Raw genomic sequence first — 25,235 nt, forward strand, 5'->3', positions numbered from 1 at the left:
AACTGTGCAGAAAGATCTAATCTACAAGGGAGAAAGACTTGTAGTACCTCCAGCAGCACGCAGGAGAATGGTTGAGAATATTCATGCTTCCCATCAAGGCATACAAGCATGCCTGTCAAGAGCACGTGAAAGCATGTATTGGCCAGGGATGACAGCACAGATCAAAGACTATGTTGAAAAATGTGATGTGTGTAGAAGATACTCTGATCAGCAACAGAAGGAAACACTACATCCACATGATGTCCCAGGCAGACCATGGGCAAAAGTCGGAATGGACATTTTCCACCTTGATGATCGCAACTATTTGATCACAGTAGACTATTTTTCCAACTACTGGGAGATAGATTATCTACCTGACATGAGATCAGAGACAGTAATTTCCAAAGTCAAGATGCACTTCTCAAGACAAGGGATACCTGATACTGTAATATCTGATAATGGCACACAATTTACCAGTGAACAATTCCAAGAATTTGCCAGGAAATGGAAGTTTCAGCATACAACGTCATCTCCAGGATATCCCCAGAGCAATGGGAAGTCAGAAAATGCAGTCAGGACAGCAAAAAGACTGTTGAAGAAAGCAAAAGCGGATAATAAAGATCCGTGATCTAGCCATGTTGGACTTCAGAAACACACCAGGCCAAGATGGATTTAGTCCAGTGCAGAAACTAATGAGTAGGAGAACAAAGACTCGCCTACCAACTACTAAAAAGCTACTATCTCCAAGAGTGGCAAAAGGAGTCTCAAGAAAGATCAATGAAAACAAGCAGAAGCAAGCTGATTACTACAATCAAAACGCTAAAGATCTCAAACCACTTCAGTTAGGAGATCACGTTCTCATTTATGACTTTCAAAACAAGCAGTGGTCAACTAAGGGTATGATTGTCAAAAGATTACCTTACCGATCGTATGTGGTAAAGCTGTCAAATGGCAGAAATCTGAAAAGAAACAGAAAGCATTTGAAGAAGACTTACCAGCATGTTGATCCAATTGATGATGATGATGAACCACTAGGTCAACCACCAGCAGCAGCACCAGCACCAGTGAACCAACCAGTTCAACCAGCTACAGGTCAACAAGACAGCACCAGAGCAGCAGCACCACCGGTGAGAACCAGATCTGGCAGGATGGTGAAACCACCAGCATATTTGCAGGACTACCAACAATAATATGTGTTTCACATGCCTATACTGTGCACAGAGTCAAATTTAGTGAAAACAATTTGCCTGCTTAAACAGACTCATGTGGTGTCTGAACTGACTTTATGAACTTTCACAAACTTTCAGTGAATTTATGTAAATATGTTTTCACAAGTTGCAAGTTTTGGAATTTGTGTTTATTCAAAGAATCAACATCCAGGTTAACCTACATGCAATACAGTAACAAATCCTCATATATACAACATGTGATCTCGGTTCTAGCGTTCCATGGTTCTTCAGTGTTGGAGTTCAAGCAATAGGGAAAAATAACACCCTGTAACCCAGCACAGAGTTTTGGATAATCCATCCAGCTCTCTTTGTTTAAAATCTAATTTCTTTGTTTGAAAGTTAAAAAATAAAAAGGCACTGAAACTTGATTAAAGAGAAAAAAGACTCTCATAGATTAACAAAAACTCTAATGAATGGACATATTGCTGCCAATACAACTTGATCAATATTAGTTGCAGCAACAAGATTGTTCAATCTTCCCAAAGGGGAAAGATGTGGTGATATCTGATTTAGGCTATTACGTTAGGCAACTGACTCACGCCGCTCGGGCTGGCAACCCGTTCCAAGATGGCAGCGCCCTGTGTCAATAAATGTTGATTATTGCTACGTAGATTGCAAGTGTTTATGAATCACTTATTTGCCTCCGAACCCCAGCATAAGAATAAGACAAACTTCAAGAAATTCCCAGGTAACCCAGGCTGCTGTGTTAGCCCCTATAATTATGTTCCTCAATTCTTTGTAGGGTGTCCTCAAATCCCAGGATATTCCAGAAACCAAGATGAGCACCACATTCCAAAAACCATTCCAAGGTACCCATGCTTACACCTTAATCAGAACACCAATACTTCAAGAAATTCCCAGGTTGCCCAGACTGCTGTGGGTAGCCCCTATTTGTATGATCCCCAATTCTACGTACTGTACGCCCAGACTGTTCCGACGAAATGCCCTCGCTGATTGCGGGTTCAAGCATGAATGAACTATATTTATATCGGAGTACCAAAATATCCATATCGAAGTGGTTATTTTCGCACAATTAATTTTCAAAATGCATCTATCAAACTTGATGCCTGCTCGTAATTGTCCAATTTTAAGTTTATTTGCAAACAACTTAAACTATACTTTGATTGAACATTTACAGACATATGTCAAATTCTGTTTTGCACAAGTTTTAGAAGAGCGCAGATGGTGTGAAAATAAAATAAAATCCAAATGGTATACTTTTAGCAATTTGGGTACTTGTTTGGTTTAAACTCTCTACAAGTGGGTGTTGACTGCAGACGACAAATATTTCAAAAAAAATTCAGAATTGTAAATTTTCATGACCATATTTGGAATCAGCATGAAAAATGCAAACAAGCTCAGTATTGGTTCAGTGGTTCTTAAGACAGCTCTTGATATTTTGAGAAAATATCTCATAACTTTGAATTTTAATGTTGGAAGCCTATGGCTAGCTCGTAGGGTATTAGGTTGTTCTGTATAGAACATTTCCTTATCAAGACCTGTACAATAGCATTTTATGAAACTCAAATTACCTGTTTTCTTTAGAATTTACAATCTTGGAAAAGCTATGGAATGTACATGTATAAATATTAAGCTTAGTTCGGAAGTTTCTTTCCTGAAATGGTAACTTTGTGTTACAAAGGTCGAGTGTGGAAAGGGTTAGTGGTACCACATGCCCTGTGTAAAGTTCATTAATTTCCCCGATTTAGCCAGACCTTTTTATGTGTGTTTAGCGGAGCGTATTGAGACATTGAACGTGAATTGATTGTTGAGCGATCATTTCTGTGTAAATTTAGATTAGTCACATTGGACAAATTTCTTTTTATAGAATTTCTGAAATTAGAGCACTGTTATCCAGGGGAGCTGGTATTTTAATTAATTTCGTTTGAAGTGTTTTTGATTTAATTTTCCCAAGAAAATTGCATCTGCTGACCAGGGTTCTAATTTGATTTGAAAATATATTTGATTGAATTAAAAGTGGAAACTGATATTTTCCTGCATATTTTGTTAAAACACAGCTAAACTAAAGCACATATTTATTTTGTAATATTAGGGGATAAAACTTTGATAACAAGTGCTTTTGTAATTTAGGCACCTATGTGTTCAATCAGAAATGTCCATTTTCCTTCTTTTGACTGAATTCCTTCTTTTCAAAGTCAAACTTCTTGTACTTTTTATTTATTTTCAACTTGTTTTGGGACTTTGTACCCAAATTGACATGCTATGTAAAACTTTTCCACAAGTTTCAGGCTTTTTAACTAGCGCTGTTTTTTAAAAATCTGCCATACCTGGATATCCCTGTGTGGAATTGTTAAAGATAAGTCTTCCACAGACAGAGTATGTTTTTCAAATGGAATTGGCCCCAGAATTGGCTACAGTTAATTTTTTGAAACCCATACTCCCCCTGTATATGGCTTTACATAATATCTTCCACAACTGGAGGTTAACCAATTGTTTATTTTATTTGAAACTCTTACTCATGTCTCCCTCTGTGGAAGACTTCTAAATCTTCCACAGGGGGAGTGAGGGGTTTAAATGCAAAAGTCATTAGTGGCATCTCTACAATTGGCTGTAGCTATAGACTACCAAGTAACCGTTCTCTACAAGCATTAAATTCTCTTAACTGATTCTAATGGTATACTTGTTCAATTTGTATCTTTTCCAACCATTACGGTGTATTGAATGCCAGTGCTGCCATTGTCCAGATTGTCCTAGTCTGGGCATACTACCTGCTATCAGCGACACCCGTATTCAGTCCAAAGCTGTAACCAGCCTTCCTAGTAGCCTATATCTAATGGTACACTTGTTCAATATCTTTCTTTTCCAACCATTAGGGTGTATTGAATGCCAGTGCTGCCATGGTTCAGATTGTCCTAGTCTGGACATACTACCCACTATCAGTGACACCCCTATTCAGTCCAAAGCTGTAGCCAGCCTTCCTAGTAGTAGGGATGACCATCATAATTTCATGTTGCCCCTATTGCTACAAAAGATTGTTTTCTGGAAAGAACTCATCAACAGAAGTATTTTGGTGGTTAAATGGTCAAAATCGGTCAAAAACTTTTCAATTATGAATTTTCAAAGTTTCCCATTCTGACCGGTCATTGAACGAAATAAATTGACTAAGTCTAAATATAGCAATGTGAGCAAAATTGGTATAAGCATATATTTACCTTTTATATTTCTTTATTTTAATATATATGCAAACATGAAACAAGCATATTGTGAAAGTATCAAAGGGTTTCTTTTGAAATGGCACTTTACTAGTCAATAGCATTAAGTATTTCTTCAAACCGAGGCACTGAAATCATGCTTTTAGAAAACATTTGCCAAAAATCATCCATAATGGCCAAAGTGGCACAAAATCAAAAGTCCAGGTGAACTTTTTTTCCACAACAATATACACTACACATAAGAAAAATACTAATGTACTACAAGGGATTTTCAACATAGGAATCCAAATAATCAAGTACCAACATGCACAGCTTTGTCCTGATATCACTTCTGGGGTTTTAACAAAATGTTTAACCTCTATTGTGATTGGCAGCAGCATAAGGTATCTCTTTGATAGCTGATAATGCCCAGCCATTCAGCAAGTGGCTAATAACTGACCTTGATAGGCTTGAATGAATGCTGTCATGTGCTACAAAACCATCACACTCCAGGGCCTGGTCACTCCATATGCTACAGGGAGCACAGTACTTTAACAATGGAGTGAAAGACTCATTATTGATTTGGCGCGTATTTTAAAAGTACGGCTCCTGTGCGTGTATAGCAGCAAGTCAGTGCAGATGCTACACAGTGTCGACGTCCTATACGATAAATATAAATTTAATACTCCGTTGGTGAGCGACGGGCGAGTGGTATTTCACCGAACGCAAGAAAAGGAGCTCTATCTGATTGGCTAGCAATCGATCGCTTAGGTCGCTTAGTAGTCAACTACAAACTCAAAACTGAGCAATGTATTCAATTCGATTGAAATCGATATTCTATTATTGACGTAGATAAAGAGAGTGATAGTGTGTCAAACTGTCAATAATGTACATTGTATTGCACCTTGATTCTACATGCATTCCTTTATATAAATATTTTCTCAAAGAGTTGAAATGATCACAATTTTTACCCAGGATTTCAAAAGTTTACCGCAAAATTGCAGTTAAACATATCCACAGCAAAATACCGGTCCTCACTAATTAGTGCATTTAATTTCCAGTTAGTGTAATTAAGATAAAACCTGTGATTTATCTGACAACAAATAAAATTTTCTTGCAATAGAAATATCATATGGGATACTGATATGGTAGGTCGCAACCGCCTAACGTGGAGCTGCTACGCAGTAGCTGACTTTTTTGCTCCGTGGAGCCAAATTGACCAATCATGATCATGTTAGAGTTTTTCATTACTCGGAGGTAAAACTGACCAATCAAGTACGACTTACTCATTACGTGAAGCTTAATTTATTCATTAAGAATTTGCCAGACGAAGCGCCACGTAGTTGCAAGATATCCTCGGTCACGAAAGTTAGTTTATGAAAAGTACGAACCGACTTATTATTAAGATGGACATGCACTCATAAGAAACTCATACCGGGACTCATACAGTATTGTACATAACTATATAGCTAGGCAGAGTGGTGGTAAACCATGCACACAGTTCTGCGATCTGCAGTGTATCGCCGGGAGCTAATTTGTATAACTTGCGCGGTGTGGCCTGCGGAATTCGACCTTCAGCAAACTGCAAACCAGTTCGGATTTACTTTATATACTAGTAGTAGGCCATACATACTGTAGTTACTGTCCGTTTTCCTATACACATTACTCAGTGCGCTCACCATTGATGTGTGACCTCTACAAATAGTGTATGTTAGAAGTATAGGCCATTGCCTAGTTGACGCCACTGTGTAAAAAATAACCGCCAATATTTAAAGTATTCTCTGAAATTCTAGAAAATATAGTTTTGTAACATGTCCTAAATTTTAGCTAATTTAGGTGTTTGGAAATATTGGTACTTTTGTACCAAAAAATATGAAGAAATTATTTCTAAACCGTGTTAAGTCATTAAGCTTCTCATTTTCAAGAACGCTGGTTAACAATAAGCAGACTATTGTCTCATTTCAGTAAACAAAAGCCCACAGTATTGTTACCTTGCGTTCAGCTTTATAATCGTTCACCCAACTGAAACTATAATACCAGCTCATTGCTCATTGCACAGGTAAAACAGACACAAGTGCAGTGTGTATTTAACCAGAGAAGATCTGATGTAACATAGTTGAGCTGTTTTCATTGAGTGTTATCTTGGTTTAATAGCTTTTAATAGGGTTTAAGTCCTTCAAAGGTCGTGGTGAGTTCTACTGTAGACATGACTGCATCATGATTATTTTAAAGTCAAAAACATTCAACAATATGATCACCGTGATAGTATGAGAGTATCAGTACCGTGGGTGTCAGTGATCCTGGCCTGACACAGTAGACAAACAAACAAACAAACACGCCACACACATGACACATGCATGCAAGGTAACATTGACTATACACTAATCAAACAATGGTATTGATCCTGTACAACTGGTCGTGGTTTATTTACAATCGATTCATTTAAAATCCCCATAGTAAACATTAATTTTGGCAAGAGTTTTTCTCTCTGGAACGAGGATGCATCCACTGGCTCCAGCGTAATGAAAAGATCTAACATGATTGGTCAATTTAGCTCATGAAGTTTAAAAAGTAAGCTACGCAGTAGCAGCTCCACGCCAGGCGGTTACGGCCAGCCATATATTGATCATGCGAAAATCGTAAAACATAGAATAGAAACAGTGTGGCAGGCTCTCAAAATCTCAAATTGTATGCTTAGCCTGAGTCGCACGGCCTATCTCGAACAAAATCACCATGCGTAGTTGTTGAAAAACGTGAGGATTCATCGTACTATCACGGCAATTTTTAACACGACGATATAGGGACGATGACGGTGTGTGGTATAAATATAAGAAAATGTTTAGGGTTGAGATCAGGTGAATAATACAACAAATGAGCACGAAACTTCACATTTATGTTCAGAAAGGTGTCTATTTAACATGATTCGAAAGGTGTTTGGAAATTCCAAAGGGAAGATGGTATTTAATTTTTAACTCGAGATCTACTTGTCCATTTTTTAACTTTTTACAGAGGGTATGATAGAGGTAATAACGACAACTCTGCCAAATTACAGCTCAGTAGGTCAAGGTGTTCACCTGATCTTATTCATCTGAATATTTTGTGCCATTCTGAGCAGTGCTGCACTGGGCCACTGGCAATTAAGCGCACTGTGGCAATTGACCAATTTTGACTCACACTTACAGAAAAACCAAATAAGTTATGATGCTGTAATTTGCAGGATAGTTACAAAACATAATTGGCATTAACGTCTCCAATTTTTACAGAAAATTATGAAAAATAAAAGAATGAGCTCAATTTAGAAATGTCTGTGCAAGCAGTGCACAGTTGAGCTCCCTGCATGTCTATGGGAGTGTTCTAATCAAGTTGATGGTTCATTGGTCATTCCTACTAGTAGCCTATATCTAATGGTATACTTGTTCAATTTCTTACTTTTCTAAACATTTATGGTTTATTGAATGCCAGTGCTGCCATGGTCCTGACTGCCCTAATCTGGGCATACAACCTGCTATAAGTGACACCCATATTCAATCCAAAGCTGTAGCCAGCCTTCCCAGTAGAACATATCTAATGGTACACTTGTTCAATTTCTTTCTTTTCCAACCATTAGGGTGTATTGAATGCCAGTGCTGCCATGGTCCAGACTGCCCTAGTCTGGGCATACTACCTGCTATAAGTGACACCCCTGTTCAGTCCAAAGCTGTAGCCAGTCTTCCTAGTAGCCTAAAACTACATGTAGATGGTGATGGGGTAAGGAAAGTGATTGCTGGAAAGAACATCAACAGCAGGACACAGTTTGGACCTGTTGATGCACCTGCTGCTGATGATGATGAAGTGGAGAGGTCATCAGCAAGGCTTTTATTGAAGGTATGTGTAATCCAGTGATTTAACTGTTGTGGGCTCATTTCAATGTAAAAAAACACCCTACCCAACTCAAAACATAAATTTAAAATAAAAAATTTTGCAACCAAAGTCGGCAAAAAAAAAATTACGTCAAAAAAACCAACATTTTGCCCTACCCAAACTCCCATGAACCACCTGAGAATCAAATGGGGCATTTGTTGAGTCAAAGTTTTACAAAAGTAAGGTCTTTTGGCTAAAAGTGACATTTGCATATAATTTAGGGGGTCATTAGGTGAATGGGTGAAAGTGGACCCATCCATATACCAATTTTCTAAGAAATTTGGACCCGTAGGTATACCAAAAGTCAAAATTTTTAAAAACAAAACATTTAATGCAAGTTTCCCAAATTTCCATTAAAATTTTGAAGATCGGGAAGATTTTGAAAAAATGACTTATCAAAATTGACCTTGAAAAGGGGGTCATTGATATACCAAATGGCCAAAAATGAGACCCATGTTTGCGACACATCCCGTTTGGTCATTTGTACTGAGTCCCGTACTGAGTACCCCCACCCCTGGGAAATGAAATTACTAGGTAATTTACATGATTTATATTGTATATTTGTTTATTTGTAGATTTTTCAAAAAGATGGCTCCTCGGTAACGCTCAACCAGACTGATGAGAACCAATGTAATTGGATGTGCTTGGTCCGCCCTGCTGCTAACATCAATCATCAGAACCTGATAGCGTATCAATACAAAGGCGCCCTCTATTACTCGGCTACGCAAGATATACCCAAGGAGGTTGAGCTCAGAGTATGGTATGCTCCTCACTATGCACCTAGGCTTGGAGAGTCATTGCTCCTAGGTGAGTACAATTTTGCTTAATGCCCCATGAGAACTACCTGTCGATTGGCCAAAAAGAAGTTTTCATTATCAATTGGCCCAATCAGCAACATTGTTAGAATAATTTTACCATGCAAAAAAATTGGGGTGAATTATTTCCAAAGCTCCATTCTGATTGGTGATTAAAGTGAAACTATCATGTAAAAAAAAACAATCAGAGGCAATGTTAGAACAGAAGGTAGTGCTCAGGGGGATAATCAACTTGGCATGTTGTCACCTTCATAACCAAGTTACCTAAGTCATTTTTTTGAGGTTTTGAGTTTTTTTGCTTAATTCAATCTTTATAACAATTGACACCATGTAACAAAATGACTTAGTCATTATTACCATAGAGAGTGCCCTCGTAACACCTTTATGATTTTCTGTGAGTGTGACTTAGGCAGTTTATTTCAATGTCTTACGCAGTTAATATACCAGTGGCGTAGCTGGGATTTTTTCCAGGGGGGCAAGCCTGTATGTGGCGGGGGCCCAAATCCACCAAACAAAAATTTTGCCGCCCCTTCCTCAAAAAAGGTTGACCCAATTTTTTTTTTCGGTGGTTTGAAAAAGTGAAGAGAAAAAAAAAAAAGGAATACAAGGGATAGCGACTTCATTTTGATATAATATAGTTCCATTTTTTAACAAAATTTTAAAATTGTTCAAATTCTATCCGCACCTTATATCGTTGGCCTATGGATTCTCTCTTTCTCTTTCTTTTCCCCTTTTTCCATCTCTCTCACTCCTTTATTATTTTGCCCTGCGCTAGGGGGGGGGGGCAATTGCCCCCCTGCCCCCTGGCAGCTACACCACTGAGTTATACCAAGATTTGAATCACTATATCAGTGATGTTGTGTTTATCATTAGTTTGAACGTAAATTTATCTTGTGCACATAGCTTTAGTCCCTTTTTAATTTCAATACCACCAACACCACATCATCATTTCTGGTCTCACTTGTAATGACATTTTAGAATAGACTTAGAAACAAAGAAATTTGACATTTACATGTTTATTCATTATCCATATGCCCTCATGTTTATTTATTATCTATATAACCTGATGTTTAAATTCATTATCCATATGACCTCATGTTTATTCATTATCCATATGACCTCATGTTTATTCATTATCCATATGACCTAATGTTTATTCATTCACAGCTGCTCCACCTTCAGAATCAGATGCAGATGATGACATCGAAGGTTGCCTGACAATGGACACAGCCGACGATGATGATGATGAAGATGACGATGATGAAAATGATGCTCAAAAGTTGGACACTCCAAAACAAACTGATCCACAGGTGGAAACCCCATCATCAGGGAATGAAAAGTCATCAATAGTCAAAGAACCAAGCCTTTGTTTAGTGAAGCAGGATAAAAATTGTGAGGCACTGAAGATTGAGAACAAAGATGTACATGTAAGAACTAGCAGTCTGAGATCTAGAAGAAACATTTGTATGAAAACTGGTGAAAACGGGATTGAAGTCGGTGAAGTTGGGAACACAAGGAGAAGCAAACGTATAGGTCAGAAGTCTTCCAGTAGCAGTAATGTTGAGTCCACAAAGATGTGCAATATCAATGAGAGCAATGCAATGAAAAATGGTGAAAACCGGATTGAAATCAGTGAAGTTGGGAACACAAGGAGAAGCAAACGTATAGGTCAGAAGTCTTCCAGTAGCAGCAATGTTGATTCCACAAAGATGTGCAATATCAATGAGAGCAATACACCTTGCCCAGTATGTAGAAAAGTACTTTCTGAGAATGAATTCGGGAACCATATGGAAGAACATAAATCTGATGTTTGCACTGATACAGTCAGAAAAGTTTTTAAGTGTGGGTCTTGTGCTTGCAGCTTTCGTAAAGCTGAAAAGTTAGAGAAGCATTCTGCAATATGTCATGGGCATGCTGGTAAAGAAGGAAAGGATCTGTCTCCACAAGAGGAGCTTATGTTTCCACAAGGAGAGGACCTGTCTCCACAAAGAGCGGCCCTGTCTCCACAACAGGATGTTCTGTCTCCACAAGGAGCAACACTGTCTCCACAGCAGGAGGTTCTGTCTCCACAAGGAGCGGCACTGTCTCCACAAAGAGAGGTCTTGTCTCCGAAGACTAAGACTAATATGGTGAGAAAAAGCAAAAGAAGAGTACAGCCTGTGAAAAATGTGACAAGAAGCAACCGAAAAGTACAGCCGTCAAAAAATGTAAAAAACGTAAAAAATGTGAAAAAACATTCTTGTAAAGAGTGCAATATGCAATTTAAAACATTAATTCTTTTGAGAAAACATTGTAGAAACACACATAAACCAAGCAGATTGAAAGGAAAAGTTGATAAAATGAAGACTGATCCAAAGCATGAGAAGCAATCAAAAAACTATCGGTGCTCAGAATGCGCTGATATATTCAAACACGAATCGTTGCTATGCAAGCATCTCCTGAACGTCCATAACATTCGTAAATTCACATGCGATTATTGCCCACGGACATTCGCACGAAAACATTCCCAGCAGAACCACTATTTAACTCATTTGAAAGCGATTACGAGCAGCGATGGAAAAAGCGCCATCGTCGTCATAAGTAAGCCAACAGAAACCTTGTTTAAATGTAAAGAGTGCCAGTGCGAGTTTCAACAGTGGGGCAGTTTCAAGAAGCACATGAGTGGAATGCATAGTGAGGTTTTAGTGTGTTACTGCGATGTATGCTGTACGACGTATAGTGGACGTGAGGAATTGACGGCGCACATGGAAGGACATGAGACGACCGAGTTACCTGAAGGGAATGGGTTCCATGAATGCGATGTCTGCCATAGTCTGTTTCTGACACCATTCAAACTCAAAAGTCACAAGGTAATGTGATACGCTAAAGGTCCGTTCATACTACCACCGCATTTGCGATGCGTTGCTTTGCGATGCGGTGCGTTGCCGCACTGCATCATACTGCAAACTACTGCATTGCTATATAGCAATAAAGTTAAATACATTTAAACTTGGAAATGCGACGAGTTGCATTGAGTTGCGGCAAAAAATAATCGATATATATCGGCATCGCAAAGCAACACATCGCAAATGCGGTGCTAGTATGAATGGACCTTAACTGACAATTTTAACAAGATAATAAAGATAATAAGATAGTAAACCTACATGTACATGTAGATAGCATGTGGCATTGAAGCATAATATATACTGTAATAGTGGAAATTTTCACTGAACATTTATTTTCACGCTTTCACGCTCATGAAAATAAAATCCACAAATATTTTCTTTATGCATAGATCTATGTTATAAGCAAACAAAAAATTGTGAATTTAGGACAAATATAAAGTAGTTCAAAATTGGCAAAGCGCGGAATATTACCCATGTGAAAATTACCCATGCGAAAATTACCACAATTACGGTAAAGGGAAAGAAGAGTAGGGTCTTTATCATGTTTATACTTCCAGTATCATCAGCATGTAATATGTATCACAAGCGATTACAAAATGTTTAGACTGGAATTTGTGCCGGTGACCTTGTCCTTACATATCGCAGTGATAAATTTTACACTGTCTGGGCATTGGTGTCTGGATCCTGTTATTATTGTGATTATTTTTCACCATAAAATATCAATAAAGCATTTGCTTCTTTTACTACTCCGGGGGTGGGAGGGGGGTACTCAAGTTTGATTTTGGTAGGGGTGTGCCGCTGAGAATTTGAAAGTGGACAAATTGTCTTAATTTTTACAAATTTCCCTCATTTTTTTGAAATTTTGGCTAGATTGAGGCAAAATTTGGCTATTTTTCGAAGAAATTGAAAATTTTTTGAAAAAAGGACCCAATACACATACCAAAATTGGCTTAGAAAAAGGGTCATTGATATACCAAAAGGCCAAAAATGCTACCCATATTTGCGGCACGTCCCTGTATGGTCATGTGTACCGAGTACCCCCCTGGGTTACTACTTTCATAAATAAATTCAGATGTGTCGATAGCATTTTTAGGCAAACTAGCCAGGATTTATTCTGAGTGTAGGATGGGGTGCAGGATTTCCAAAATTGGGATCTTTTGGAGAAAAAAACAGAAGTTGTCTATTATCCCTCAGACTCAAGATTTGGTATCTTTCACTCAGTTGATTTTTCTTATTAATTGGAAAATTGGGCTAGTCCGGTTTAAATTCATACACCCCTTATGGAAGACTTGACCAGGGGCATAGCAAGAGCATCAGGCGCCCATGGACAAGGAGCAGCACGGGCCCTTTTACCCAGGGCGGGATTTACCTTATGGGGGGCCCGGGCCAGCCCCGAACTCATGTGCCGAGGAAGGCATGTGCACTCAAGTCAGTGGCCAAGTTTTGGTTTACGTATAATATAGAGGGGGACTAACATATTTTGTTCCGATGTAACTAGGACATTCAATTTCAGACTGTTTTAGCCCCAGATCAACATGAAATTTACTATTTGAATGCGCGCAAAGTGCGAAAAATATTGCCCTATTTTGGCCAAAAGATATGCTGTTGTTGGGGTTAAAAGAAAGATGCTCTCATGCATTATCAGCCCTTATTTAATTTTCACTTTTGTGCTTGGGCCCCTGAACCCTCAGGCCCATAGACTTTGTCCACCCTGTCCCCCGCTTGCTACGCCCCTGGACTTGACCATAATCTTCCATACAGGGAGTGTGAATTTCAAATTGGGTTACCTGAATGAGTGTGACTCCATTTGAAATCTACACCCTCTGTTTGCTAGATTAAGGTCATGTCTTCCACATGGGGTGTATGACGAGGTATTGTAAGCGTACATCACATATTTACTGCGTTGAAATGCACTTGTCTCTGATTGGCTGCTGAGGCAATCTGCTGTTGCCAAGTAGAAATTTATTAATGAACTTTGGGCCGTATGTGTTGTTAGCTCTGACTTTGCAACATCATGGTAGTACGCGCTCATCAAAGGTTTACTTCGAAATATTACAATAATTTTGGTTTTCCTTTGTACTAGAACCAGCATGCTAAACGTAAAGACCATGTATGCGAGATATGCGGTAAAGGATTTGGTAGATCCGACACACTGATGAGACACAAAGCTATGCATAAGGGTAAACAACCTGCTACTATGTGTACGGTAAGTTAATCGCTAGCTTCATCGTTGTCATAATTTGCTTAGGGTTTTTGACATGTATGAACTTAAGGTCAAAGGTCAATTGACCTTAAGTTGTCAAATAGACTTAAAATGTCAAATTGGTATAATTCAAATGGTTAAAGTGCAAAAGCAAACAAATATGGTGAAGTCAAAAGTCACATGTAGAGGTCAAAGGTCAGTTAAGATCATCAAAGTAGTTGACCTATATTGCCCTATAACTTTATACAGGGGTCAGAGATGAAAAGTACTAAATTCCACTATTTCAGGCAAAAATTGCCAAATTTAAGGCAAATTGCATGAGTTTTACACCCCATTAGTGAAACAGACCATGGCCCCTCAGTGTCCCCCCTCCCCTGGAAAAAAAATCAGATACCACCTATGCTCTGTGATGTGCTGCTCAAAAAGAAAAATAATGATGCAAAAAAGGCTTTTCTCTTTGTTAACAGATATGTGGCATAACGTTTCAGAACGCAGGCTCTGTAACTTTTCACATGCGGCTCCACGAAGAGAAAAGATCATCCAGTTTTGTTTGTAAGCAGTGCAACAAAAGCTTCTTACAGCTTGGTAATTACAACAAGCACCTGCTGACTCATGCCCAGAAGAAACAGTTCAAGTGTGAAGTGTGTGGGAATGCTTTTAATCATGCACAGACACTAAAAAGACACAGGTATGCTATTCCAATAGAAATCTGTGCACCCCTGATGGAAGACATGGCCTTATTCTCCCACACAGGGGTGTAGATTTCAAATGGAGTCACCCTTTCAGGTAACCCCATTTGAAATTCCGTGCGAAGTGTGTGGGAATGCTTTTAATTATGCACAGACACCTAAAAGACAGGTATATGCAGTTTGGGCTATTCCAGTTGAAATCCATACACCCCTTATGGAAGACATAGCCTTAATCTCTCACATGCACAGGGGGTGTAGATTTCAAATGGAGTCGCCCTTTCAGGTAACCCCATTTGAAATTCACACGCTGTGTGTGGGAGATTATGTCTTCAATATGGAGTACATGGATTTTAACTGGAAAAGCTGGACTATAAAGTCACAAACAAGAAAGGCTCTTACTATATATCATGATTATGTTGAATGTTAAATATATAGGCCCAATCATGTATAAACATTAATGGTGCAGACATGAACATTGACGATATCATCATAAGAATGAATTTTAAAAATTACTGTACTCCAGACAGGGTTTTTGACTACAGTTAAACGATGCAATTTTCTTGGCTGAATGTGTAATCATTTGGCATTGAGTATGTGATTAGAAACCACTGGGTGAATGAATATGAGTAGGTGCTGAAAAGTACCATTCTTTGTACACTTTTCTTGGGAATAGAACTGTAACTGTACCATCACTGTGTAGTGATGGCACTGGGGAAAAGTTTTTCCCTTCCCAACTTGTCCCCTTCCTGGCAAAATATGAACTTTTAGACCAAAATTTTTTTCCCTTCCCCATGTTCTTTCTCCTCTCGTTACCCCCATAAAACAATTCCTGATACATCCACTACTGATGTGTACAAGTTCATAAAAGCAATGTGTGTGAAAAGGTAAAGCGAAATCTCTCTTTAGAAGGGGGGGGGGAGGGCGAGTTATGACACCTCTGCAGCAGCAATTCAGTTACCTAGCATTGAATAAAGCAGGTACCAATTTGTACTCCTGGGTGGGGAGAGGCAAGAGGGGTGAAGAGCCTTGCCTAAGTGTACAACACATTGATTCCCTGGAGATTCGAACCCACGACCTCAAGCTACTGTACGATTAAGTCAAAAGTCTTACTCCCTATTCCAGAAAAATACAGAACTAATCTTTTGGAATTAAAAAAATATTATCCGGTTTTGCCAAATGAAACATAGCTAAATCCTAATCCTTTAGTTAGCCCTAACTGGCCATAAAAGTCCAATTTTAATATTTTTGCAATTTGAGGTAAAATGGTCCAAAAACATGCAATTTCGCATGTTTTCTTACAATTGCAGTGACAAAATTGTAAGACTTGGCACAAGTCTAAGCATTCAAAATCTTGAGTATAGGCTAAGAGTTAGCTCATAATTTTAATATTATATGTTATTTTTGTTAAGTGGTTATGAAAAAGATTGGAAAATGTGTTTTCCAAAAATTAGAATGCTTAACTTGAAATTAGTATTTGTTCAAGTCTTTGGGCTTGATTATCACAGAATATGAAAAAGTTAGAAAAACACCCTAAAAATGCATGTTTTTGGCCCTTATTTCCAAAAATTGACCACATATTAAAATTTGAACTTCATTGCGAGTTAGGACTACCTAAAGGATTAGGATTAAGCTATGTTTCATTTGGCAAAACTGGATAATATTTTTTTAATCCAAAAAAATTAGTTCTGTATTTTTCTGGAATGGGGAGTAGACTACTGCACCACCATACCACCATGTGTATATCAAGTTTATATTTTATATATTATTTGTTCAGTTACAGACACATGGACAAAGCCAACAAAATGCACAAGTGCGACTACTGCGGACGATGTTTCTGCGAGAAGTACGCCCTCATCAAACACCAACAAGATCTGCATCTCAGCAAGCGCTCATGCGTCTGCGAACTTTGCGGTATGTTCATCAAACGTCTGGAATCGTATTACCGGCACATGAGACGTAGACACCCACACGTGTCCGCCAAAGACTATAACCCGTTAAAGGTTACTAAGGATTTCAAAGACTTGCAGAAGAAAGGTGGTCAAAAACAGGTAGTTAATGAAAATAGCAATGATTCAATTACTAAAAAGGATGATTTGAATAGTAACTCAGTTACTGAAGTAAAAGAAAACGGTGGTATCAATACTGAAAGTGCAGAGAGTAAAGTAAACAAAGTTGAAGTTGACAAGAAAGAACCTCGGCTACCTGAACCCAAATGTAATGAAGTACAGAACAGCTTTTCAGAAGACGGTGAGCTCGTGAAAGCTCTTACAAAACTAAAGCAGACAATATCAAATGTTACTAGCAATAAACCATCGCCATCAAAACATTCTGAACCAGTTTTTCCTATGAAATTGTATAATAGCAACGATGAGGCGATGGTGAGGGATGAAGAAGGGTATCATGAAAGAGTGGAAGAGGAAGAAAGCAATCGGGGAGAATCAAGTCCGGGTTTGTATCTGGTAGTAGAAAGCAACGAGAGCCAATTAGGATCAGAAATGGAACTAGAAACCGAAAAGACAGACGATCTTGGAATTGAACATGTTGTTGTGGAAAGCGAACCCCAGGTAGTTGATTCGGATATTTTAATTATGAATATTGCTAGCGTTGATACCTTGATCACGTTGAACACAACTGATGATGACGATAATGAAAGTTCATCCATTCAAGCTGAGGAGCAGAATGTAGAGTCTGTGTCTGTTGCAGAGATTAGTTCTGTTGAAGAGATTAGTTCTACTCAAACTTTGACCCCAATAGGGAATGAACCGATGGCTGCTAGTGTGTCTCCTGGTCCCATGCTTGGTAATCAGTCACTGATATCTATGCCTAATGAGGCGATGAATAATTTTAGTAAACAATTAACCATCCCACCTGGCTTGAAGTCTGAGGCATCTACGAGTATTCCAAAATCCACTCCCGTCAATAATTTTATCAGTTTTGAATCACTTGGTAGCCAGTCCTTGATATCCATGCCCAACGAGACAATGAATAATTTCAATAAACAATTAATTATACCATCTGGGTTAAAATCGGAGGTATCTACAAGTTTTTCAAAATCCACTCCCGTCAACAATTTTATCAGTATTGAGTCGCTTCTATCCCTCCCATCGTCATCTTCTACGCTTCCGGATTCAGACCAGCTATGCACCTCTTTTATGACACAGCCGATTACAAGCTGGCAGCAGTCAACAAGCAGTGATATCAGCCTTGGAAACAGTGGCCTTGGTAACAGTAGCCTCGGCAATAGTAACATTGGCAACAGTGGCCTAGCATCTCATTTCTTTCAAGGAGTCAAGTTGGACTCATTGGTAGCTCCCAAACAGTCCACTAACTTCAGTAATGTGAGTTATCTTGCAATGCCATCATCCAGTTCAGGGAAACAAAGAGCCATCAAAAATCCACTGCTAGAGCCTCACCAACCAGCTGGACAGAGTATAGCTCTACATCACCAGTCGGCTGGACAGAATATAGCGCTACATCACCAACCAGCTGGACAGAGTATAGCATTGACTCACCAACCTGCTGGTCAAAGTCTAGTTCTGCCTCACCAACCTGCTGGTCAGAGTATAGCACTGACTCACCAACCTGCTGGTCAGAGTATAGCACTGACTCACCAACTTGCTGGACAGAGTATAACTCTGCCCCATCAACCAGCTGGACAGACTATAGATTTATCTTTCTTAACTAAACCAATGAGTGGGCATAGTTTACAGAGTTTGCAGCAGTCATCTGTTGGTATGCAGCAGTTTGTGCCTATAGCACCATCTCTATCACATATTCCAACCAGTAGTACGATTTGAGATATAAAGCTGGACAGAGTATAGCTCTTCAGTCGGCTGGACAGAATATAGCACTACCTCACCAATCTGCTGGTCAGAGTGTAGTTCTGCCTCACCAACCTGCTGTCAGAGTATAGCATAGCAGTGACTCACCAACCTGCTGGTCAGAGTGTAGTTCTGCCTCACCAACCTGCTGGACAGAGTATAGCACTGACTCACCAACCAGCTGGACAGAGTATAGCACTGCCTCACTAACCTGCTGGTCAGAATGTAGTTCTGCCTCACCAACTTGCTGGACAGAGTATAGCACTACCTCACCAACCTGCTGGTCAGAGTATAGCACTGACTCACCAACCTGCTGGACAGAGTATAACTCTGCCTCACCAACCAGCTGGACAGAGTATAGATTTATCTTTCTTAACTAAACCAATGAGTGGGCATAGTTTACAGAGTTTACAGCAGTCATCTGTTGGTATGCAGCAGTTTGTGCCTATAGCGCCATCATTATCGCATATTCCAACCAGTAGTACGATTTGAGACATAAGGTGTCTATCATTTTCTTTGGAAGGAGGGGGTCCCAAATATACCAGGGGGGTCATAAATGTTTGGAAAGAAAAATAGGGGGGTCATAAAATTTTTGATGACCAAAATGTAGGGAGTCACAAGATGACTACAGATAGTTAGTGTGCTTATTTTATTCAAAAAGACTGATTTCAATACAATTTTAGCCTGTTTAGGGATAAGGTGTATCGGTGGTGGGGGGTCATAAAATTTTTGTTACCGAAATAGGGGGTCGCAATTTTATTTACACCAACTTTTTGTAAATTTGGAACCCCCTTCCAAAGAAAATGATAGCCCCCTAAACTGGACTCAAAAAGAAACTTACAACTTTTCACAAGGTCATATCTTAAAATCCTCTCCATCAAAATGAACCAAAATTGCACACAACATTACTTCAGTACTCTACTCTGAATGCATTCAGTAAAAAAGCAGTTGCCCAACTGACACAACAGCAAAATACACATGTCACAGCCTATTTGATGCGTGTGTAAAGCAATTGTAACAGCAGTGTGAAATAACGTTCGTACCCAACGAACATAAACACACCCAGACATAGGCGAACAGGGACACATACGGCCAAAAAAACCTTTTTTTTTTTTTTTGGCCTAACGCCCCAGTGCGCCCCAACAGTCTCTCACAAATACCTTCATTTGTTTTGACTTCTACACATGTCTTATGTTGCCAAAATTTGTTGGCTGTGACATGTGATACAGCAAGCGGTTCCATGCCAGTGCATTTTCCAGTCGGTAAGGTAACCGTTTCATATGGACATGTCATTTAGAGTAGAGTATTGAAGTAATCCTGTGTGTAATTTTGGTTCATTTTGATAGACAGATTTTCAAAATATGACCATGTAAAAAATTATAAGTTTCTTTTTGAGCCCAGTTTATTTGTGACACGATCTGGCAAAAGTCCAAAATTTACATTTTTTGGAAGATACCATGGTTACTATATGAATGGGTCATATCAAGTAGGATTTAGGAAGGAAAGTCTGCAAGGGGTTGTAGGGGTCTAATTTTGGGGTGGGGCTAATTTTGTGCAATACAGTAACACCAATTCAATTTGCAGTATGTCCATCTTCCACAATACCAGGAACAACCCTTTTTATGCTGAAAAAACCCAACCAAGACATTTCTGTAGAACTTGCCACTTTACATGGGTAATTTGCATGATATTTTAATGTGGGACTGAATGATCGTAATGGGCCATTCCATTTAAAATCCACATTCCCCTTGTGGAAGATTTTGGATATATCTTTCACAGGGGGAGTATGAATTTCAAATGGAATGAACATATTAGGCAGCTCCATTTGAATTTCATACACCCTCATTCAACCTGAATCTTCCACAGAAGGAGGGGGGAGTTTGAAATGGGGCTGCTAATGTCTTCATTCCATTTGAAATTCATACACCCCCTGTTTCCAAAATCTTCCACAGGGGTAGTCTGGATTTTAAATGGTTGTAGTCTTGTTTATTAATGAAAACTAATTGAGCTCACATTTCATAGAATAACATAAAAATTTGCCTAATGGACTCCTTTGCCTTGGGGTAAATTTCATGTACAAATAGAAAGCTCCCTCTCCTCTGAAATCCCAACAAGGATTATGGTTCCATGCTCTTATTTGCTGGTGGGAATTTTATGGGAGGGCACTGTTAGGTTGTGTCCAAAATTCCATTTATGTCAAGGGAGACCATAGCGCTATTAGGCGAACCTTTACGGAAGTTATGGAACATAAATTCTAAGGAATCATCATTTACCATTGACAAAATGATTCTTATCTTGAAAAATGATACTAGTAATACAATATTATTTTGATGTAGTTTTTCCCGTATTACAATTCTGGTATTTATGACTGGATTTATAAATCTGTCAGTGTAAAAATGCAATTTATTTATTCATGGTTTCATTAAATCCAAGTGAAGTCACAGGAACAAAACATGTTTACATTTTTCTGAAAAATGCAGTTATCAATCATTGAGGATTACAGAATAGGTAATTTGAATTCTATATTGTCAGACACATACTGATGTAGAGGATTGGTACTGAAAATAGGCTATTCCAGTTGAAATCCATACACCACCTATGTAATACATGACCTTAATCTCCCACACAGGGGTGTAGATTTCAAATGGCATAACCTATTCAGGTAACCCCATTTGTAATTCACACTCCCTGTGTGGAAGATTAAGGTCATGTCTTCCATAGGGGGTGGATGGATTTCAACTGGAATGTCCCAATGTGTTATGCAGTCAAAAAGTAAATAAAGTATTCATGAGATGAAGTACATGTACATGTCATGTGTGTGATAAATCTTTGTTGCTATGTGGTAAGTTAATTGGTACTAGGCGGTTACCCGTATTTGGCGGCTGGTAGCTTTGGTATAATGATTAATTAAATGTTGTGTGACTTATTTCTACTAGCCCCATTTGACCAGATTTATACTGAATCGTAGTTGAAATACAAAATTAAGGGAATGTTTTTTGTGGATTTCTTTCCCTCTTTCTTCATGATATAAATCTTTGACATTCAGTTATTCAAATTCCTTTTTCTTGGCCAATTTTGGTATATGGATGGGTAATTTTTCACAAAAAATAATTTATTGGTATAGGGGTGGGTCCACTTTAAAATTTTCAGAGGCACATCCCAATCAAGCCAAAGTAAATACCCTACTTGTGATCTGTTGACTAAAATACTCTCAGGAAAGAAACCAAAAAATTGATGACATGACGGCATGATGACGCCTTGTAACACAAAATAGTTTCATTAGAGGGCTGACCTGCTGCCTAAAACATAATTGTGAAATATTCAAGTCATAATATTTAACCCATCTTTATGAACGGAATCCCATTCCCTTCCCCGTGAAATAAGTTAATTTGTAGGACATCATTGATCTTTTAAGGAATCGGATAGCAATGTTTGCACAGTATATATTGTGGGACTTGAGTGACACACCAAATTGCATTCTGTATACAAGGAATGTCCTGATGATATCAAATAATTTTTTGTTTTTTTGAAATTCGCAATATAATACAAATTTTATGGCAAGTTATTAAACAAGGCGGTTCTCGAACCACGAGTCTCGCCTGCTTTCGTGACCGCCTGCTTTTGCAATTACTTTTGGTAGAGGTAAATGAATTTGGTGGTTATCGGCTGGGCATGATTATCTGGCTGATGGTGACTGTACCCACCAAGAGTCATGCTCATGCAACAGTTTTTACTAATTTGACTTCAGATTACCCTGGCGGACTCGAAATGACCTTCCCAAAATTTGGCTTTAAATGTTGACTGTACCCACCAAGTGTCATGCCCATATGACAGTATTTACTCATTTGACCTCAGATGACCCCTGGTGACCCAGAAATGACCTTCCAAAAATTTGGCTTTAAATGTTGACTGTACCCACCAAGTTTCATGCCCATATGACAGGTTTTACTAATTTGACCTCAGATGACCCCTGGTGACCTTGAAATGACCTTCCAAAAATTTGGCTTTAAATGTTGACTGTACCCACCAAGTTTCATGCCCATCCGACAGTTTTTACTAATTTGACCTCAGATGACCCCTGGTGACCTTGCAAAATGACCTTCCAAAAATTTGGCTTTAAATGTTGACTGTACCCACCAAGTTTCATGCCCATATGACAGTTTTTACTAATTTGACCTCAGATGACCCTGGTGGCCCCGAAATGACCTTCCAAAAATTTGGCTTTAAATGTTGACTGTACCCACCAAGTTTCATGCCCATCCGACAGTTTTACTAATTTGACCTCAGATGACCCCTGGTGACCTCGAAATGACCTTCCAAAAATTTGGCTTTAAATGTTGACTGTACCCACCAAGTTTCATGCCCATACGACAGTTTTTACTAATTTGACCTCAGATGACCCCTGGTGACCTTGAAATGACCTTCCACAAATTTGGCTTTAAATGTTGACTGCACCCACCAAGTTTCATGCCCATACGACAGTTTTACTAATTTGACCTCAGATGACCCTAGATGACCTCAGTGACCTTGACCCACTAACCAATACAAACCGGTTCTGTCTCGGGTCAAGATGCACCCACCCACCAAGTTTGAGGAACGTGCAACCCCTAGTCTCCAAGAAAATAGGCGGAAGGCAAACTTTAACCAAAACTTTAACCAAATTTGTCACATCCACACACACACCCCCACACACATACATACACACATACGGAAAAGTGATTATATAGTCTCCTGCCTTATCAGGCGAGACAAAAATTATATTTTTGATATTTAACAGTCCTCGAAGTAAACTTTATAAACCTAATGATATGTACTTAAAGTGTATAGCTGGGAGGAAAAGCCATCCATCATTTGAAAATTTTTACCTTTTGTATTGAACATATACATTTGTCCCCAAAAGACCTAAATTCTTTTGATATTAGGACTTTCCCCGTAATCAGAATGTAATTTGGTGTATCTGATATGCTCTCATGTCCCACAAAAAATAATGAGCAAACGTTGCTATCCGATCTCTCAATTGGTTCCCTTACAACAATCCTATGAAATGATTCAAAACTATTATTATATTCAATACAATATTGGTAACTTTATTTACAAACACAATACACTATTCATTAATGTTATATGTACAGCAAAGACTACATATCGTCGCAGTGCAGCAAAAACCTATGTAAATTTTCACTGTTACTTATTTGCAAAAACAGAACAGTACAAAATGTCAAATTTTGCACCGAACTTCAAATTAACATAAATAATAAAAAACAACATATTTGAATAGTGAGGCAGTTATGTGTCCCCTGCAAAATGGTGATACCTTCAAATTTGACATTTTGTACTGTTCTCTGTTTTGCCAAATGAAGAACAGCATAAATTTACAAAGGTTTTTCTTGCCCAGCAACGATATTTGCATGCTTGTTAGGTTTATGAAGGGGAGAGGTACTCAGTACAAATGACCATAAGGGGATCTGCCACAGATAAAAGTTTCATTTCTTGGCCTCTGGAATAAAGAGGGCCTCTATTTAATCAATGTTGGTGTTTTTATTTATTTTTTTGCCAAAAATGCCCCATTTCCCCTGAACTGGAGCCCAAATTCAATTTCTTTTTGCAATTTTGTAAACATTTCACAAAATTGTGTTAAATTTCAATTTGGGTATAGAAATGGGTCCAATTTTCTTGGAAGATCTTGGAGGCACATCCCCCTACCCAAACTAAACTTGAGTACTTCCCCGGGTTTCTCGGATAAGAGCATCAACTGGACTGGACGGCAGATATATATATATATATATATATATATAACAACATTTTACTCATAGTTAGACTATCTTTTGAATAAAGTGCTCAATCCCAAAAGTGAGAGCGTATAAAAATTGAATTTTTATATATAGGCTATATATATACACATGTTATATATACACGTTTGGCGTGTCGGCGAACTCAGCCCGAGCATATACAAAAGAGAGTATGTGCATAAGTTGAGCGCTCTGTGTATGCTCAGATGAGTGATGTAGCCAGGTCCAAACCCTGGATCCAAACGCTGTACCGGTGTCAGCTGAATTCATGTACGCTTTAATAGAGGGCACAGTCATGGAATATTCCAATCTATGTGGTATTAATCTATGATTATACACATACCAATTAGTGCTGTACCTAAACATATTTTGACACTAGCCACAGTTAAATATTTCTTTCTTGTTATGACAAGTGTAGGGTTGTGACCAAAGAGATTACACCCAAAGAATGAGCTATTCCAGTTGAAATCCACACTACCCCTGTGGAAGATTGTGAAAATATCTTCCACAGGGGGAGTATGTTTTTCAAATGTAATTGGTCAGGGTTAGTCATTTTGAAACCCATACACCCCTTGTATTATGGCTTTACCTATATCTTCTACAATTGGAGTGAGCATTTCAAATGGAAGTTACCCAACTGTCTATTCTATTTGAAAGTCATACTCCCTCTGTGGAAGACTTTTGTTAAATCATCCACAGGGGTAGTGTGGATTTTAAATGGAATAGCCCAATACTGAGTCAAAATTGCCCTGTGTGTAACGCTATGGTAAATC

The 25,235-nt window shown here is 38.6% G+C and overlaps 1 protein-coding gene across 1 annotated transcript; it reads left to right on the forward strand.

Moving 5' to 3' along the window:
• The first annotated feature begins 614 nt into the window (after positions 1 to 614).
• LOC140169446 (uncharacterized) lies at positions 615 to 18,657 on the forward strand. Its single transcript, XM_072192707.1, has 8 exons — positions 615 to 1,106; positions 1,951 to 2,017; positions 7,968 to 8,224; positions 8,836 to 9,067; positions 10,243 to 11,924; positions 14,044 to 14,166; positions 14,631 to 14,851; positions 16,627 to 18,657. Exons 1-8 carry the CDS (start codon positions 615 to 617, stop codon positions 18,647 to 18,649), a joined length of 5,097 nt encoding a protein of 1,698 aa, XP_072048808.1. The 3' UTR covers positions 18,650 to 18,657.
• Positions 18,658 to 25,235: the final 6,578 nt, after the last annotated feature.

This window comes from Amphiura filiformis, chromosome 14 (genome assembly GCF_039555335.1).
Source record: "Amphiura filiformis chromosome 14, Afil_fr2py, whole genome shotgun sequence".
Classification (NCBI taxonomy): Eukaryota; Metazoa; Echinodermata; class Ophiuroidea; order Amphilepidida; family Amphiuridae; genus Amphiura; species Amphiura filiformis.

Coding starts and splice junctions, on each gene's coding strand:
- LOC140169446 (XM_072192707.1), top strand. CDS start 615: ATGTTGGACTTCAGAAACACACCAGGCCAAGATGGATTTAGTCCAGTG. Junction 11,925..14,043: donor TCAAACTCAAAAGTCACAAG/GTAATGTGATAC, acceptor CCTTTGTACTAG/AACCAGCATGCTAAACGTAA. Junction 14,852..16,626: donor CAGACACTAAAAAGACACAG/GTATGCTATTCC, acceptor TTATTTGTTCAG/TTACAGACACATGGACAAAG.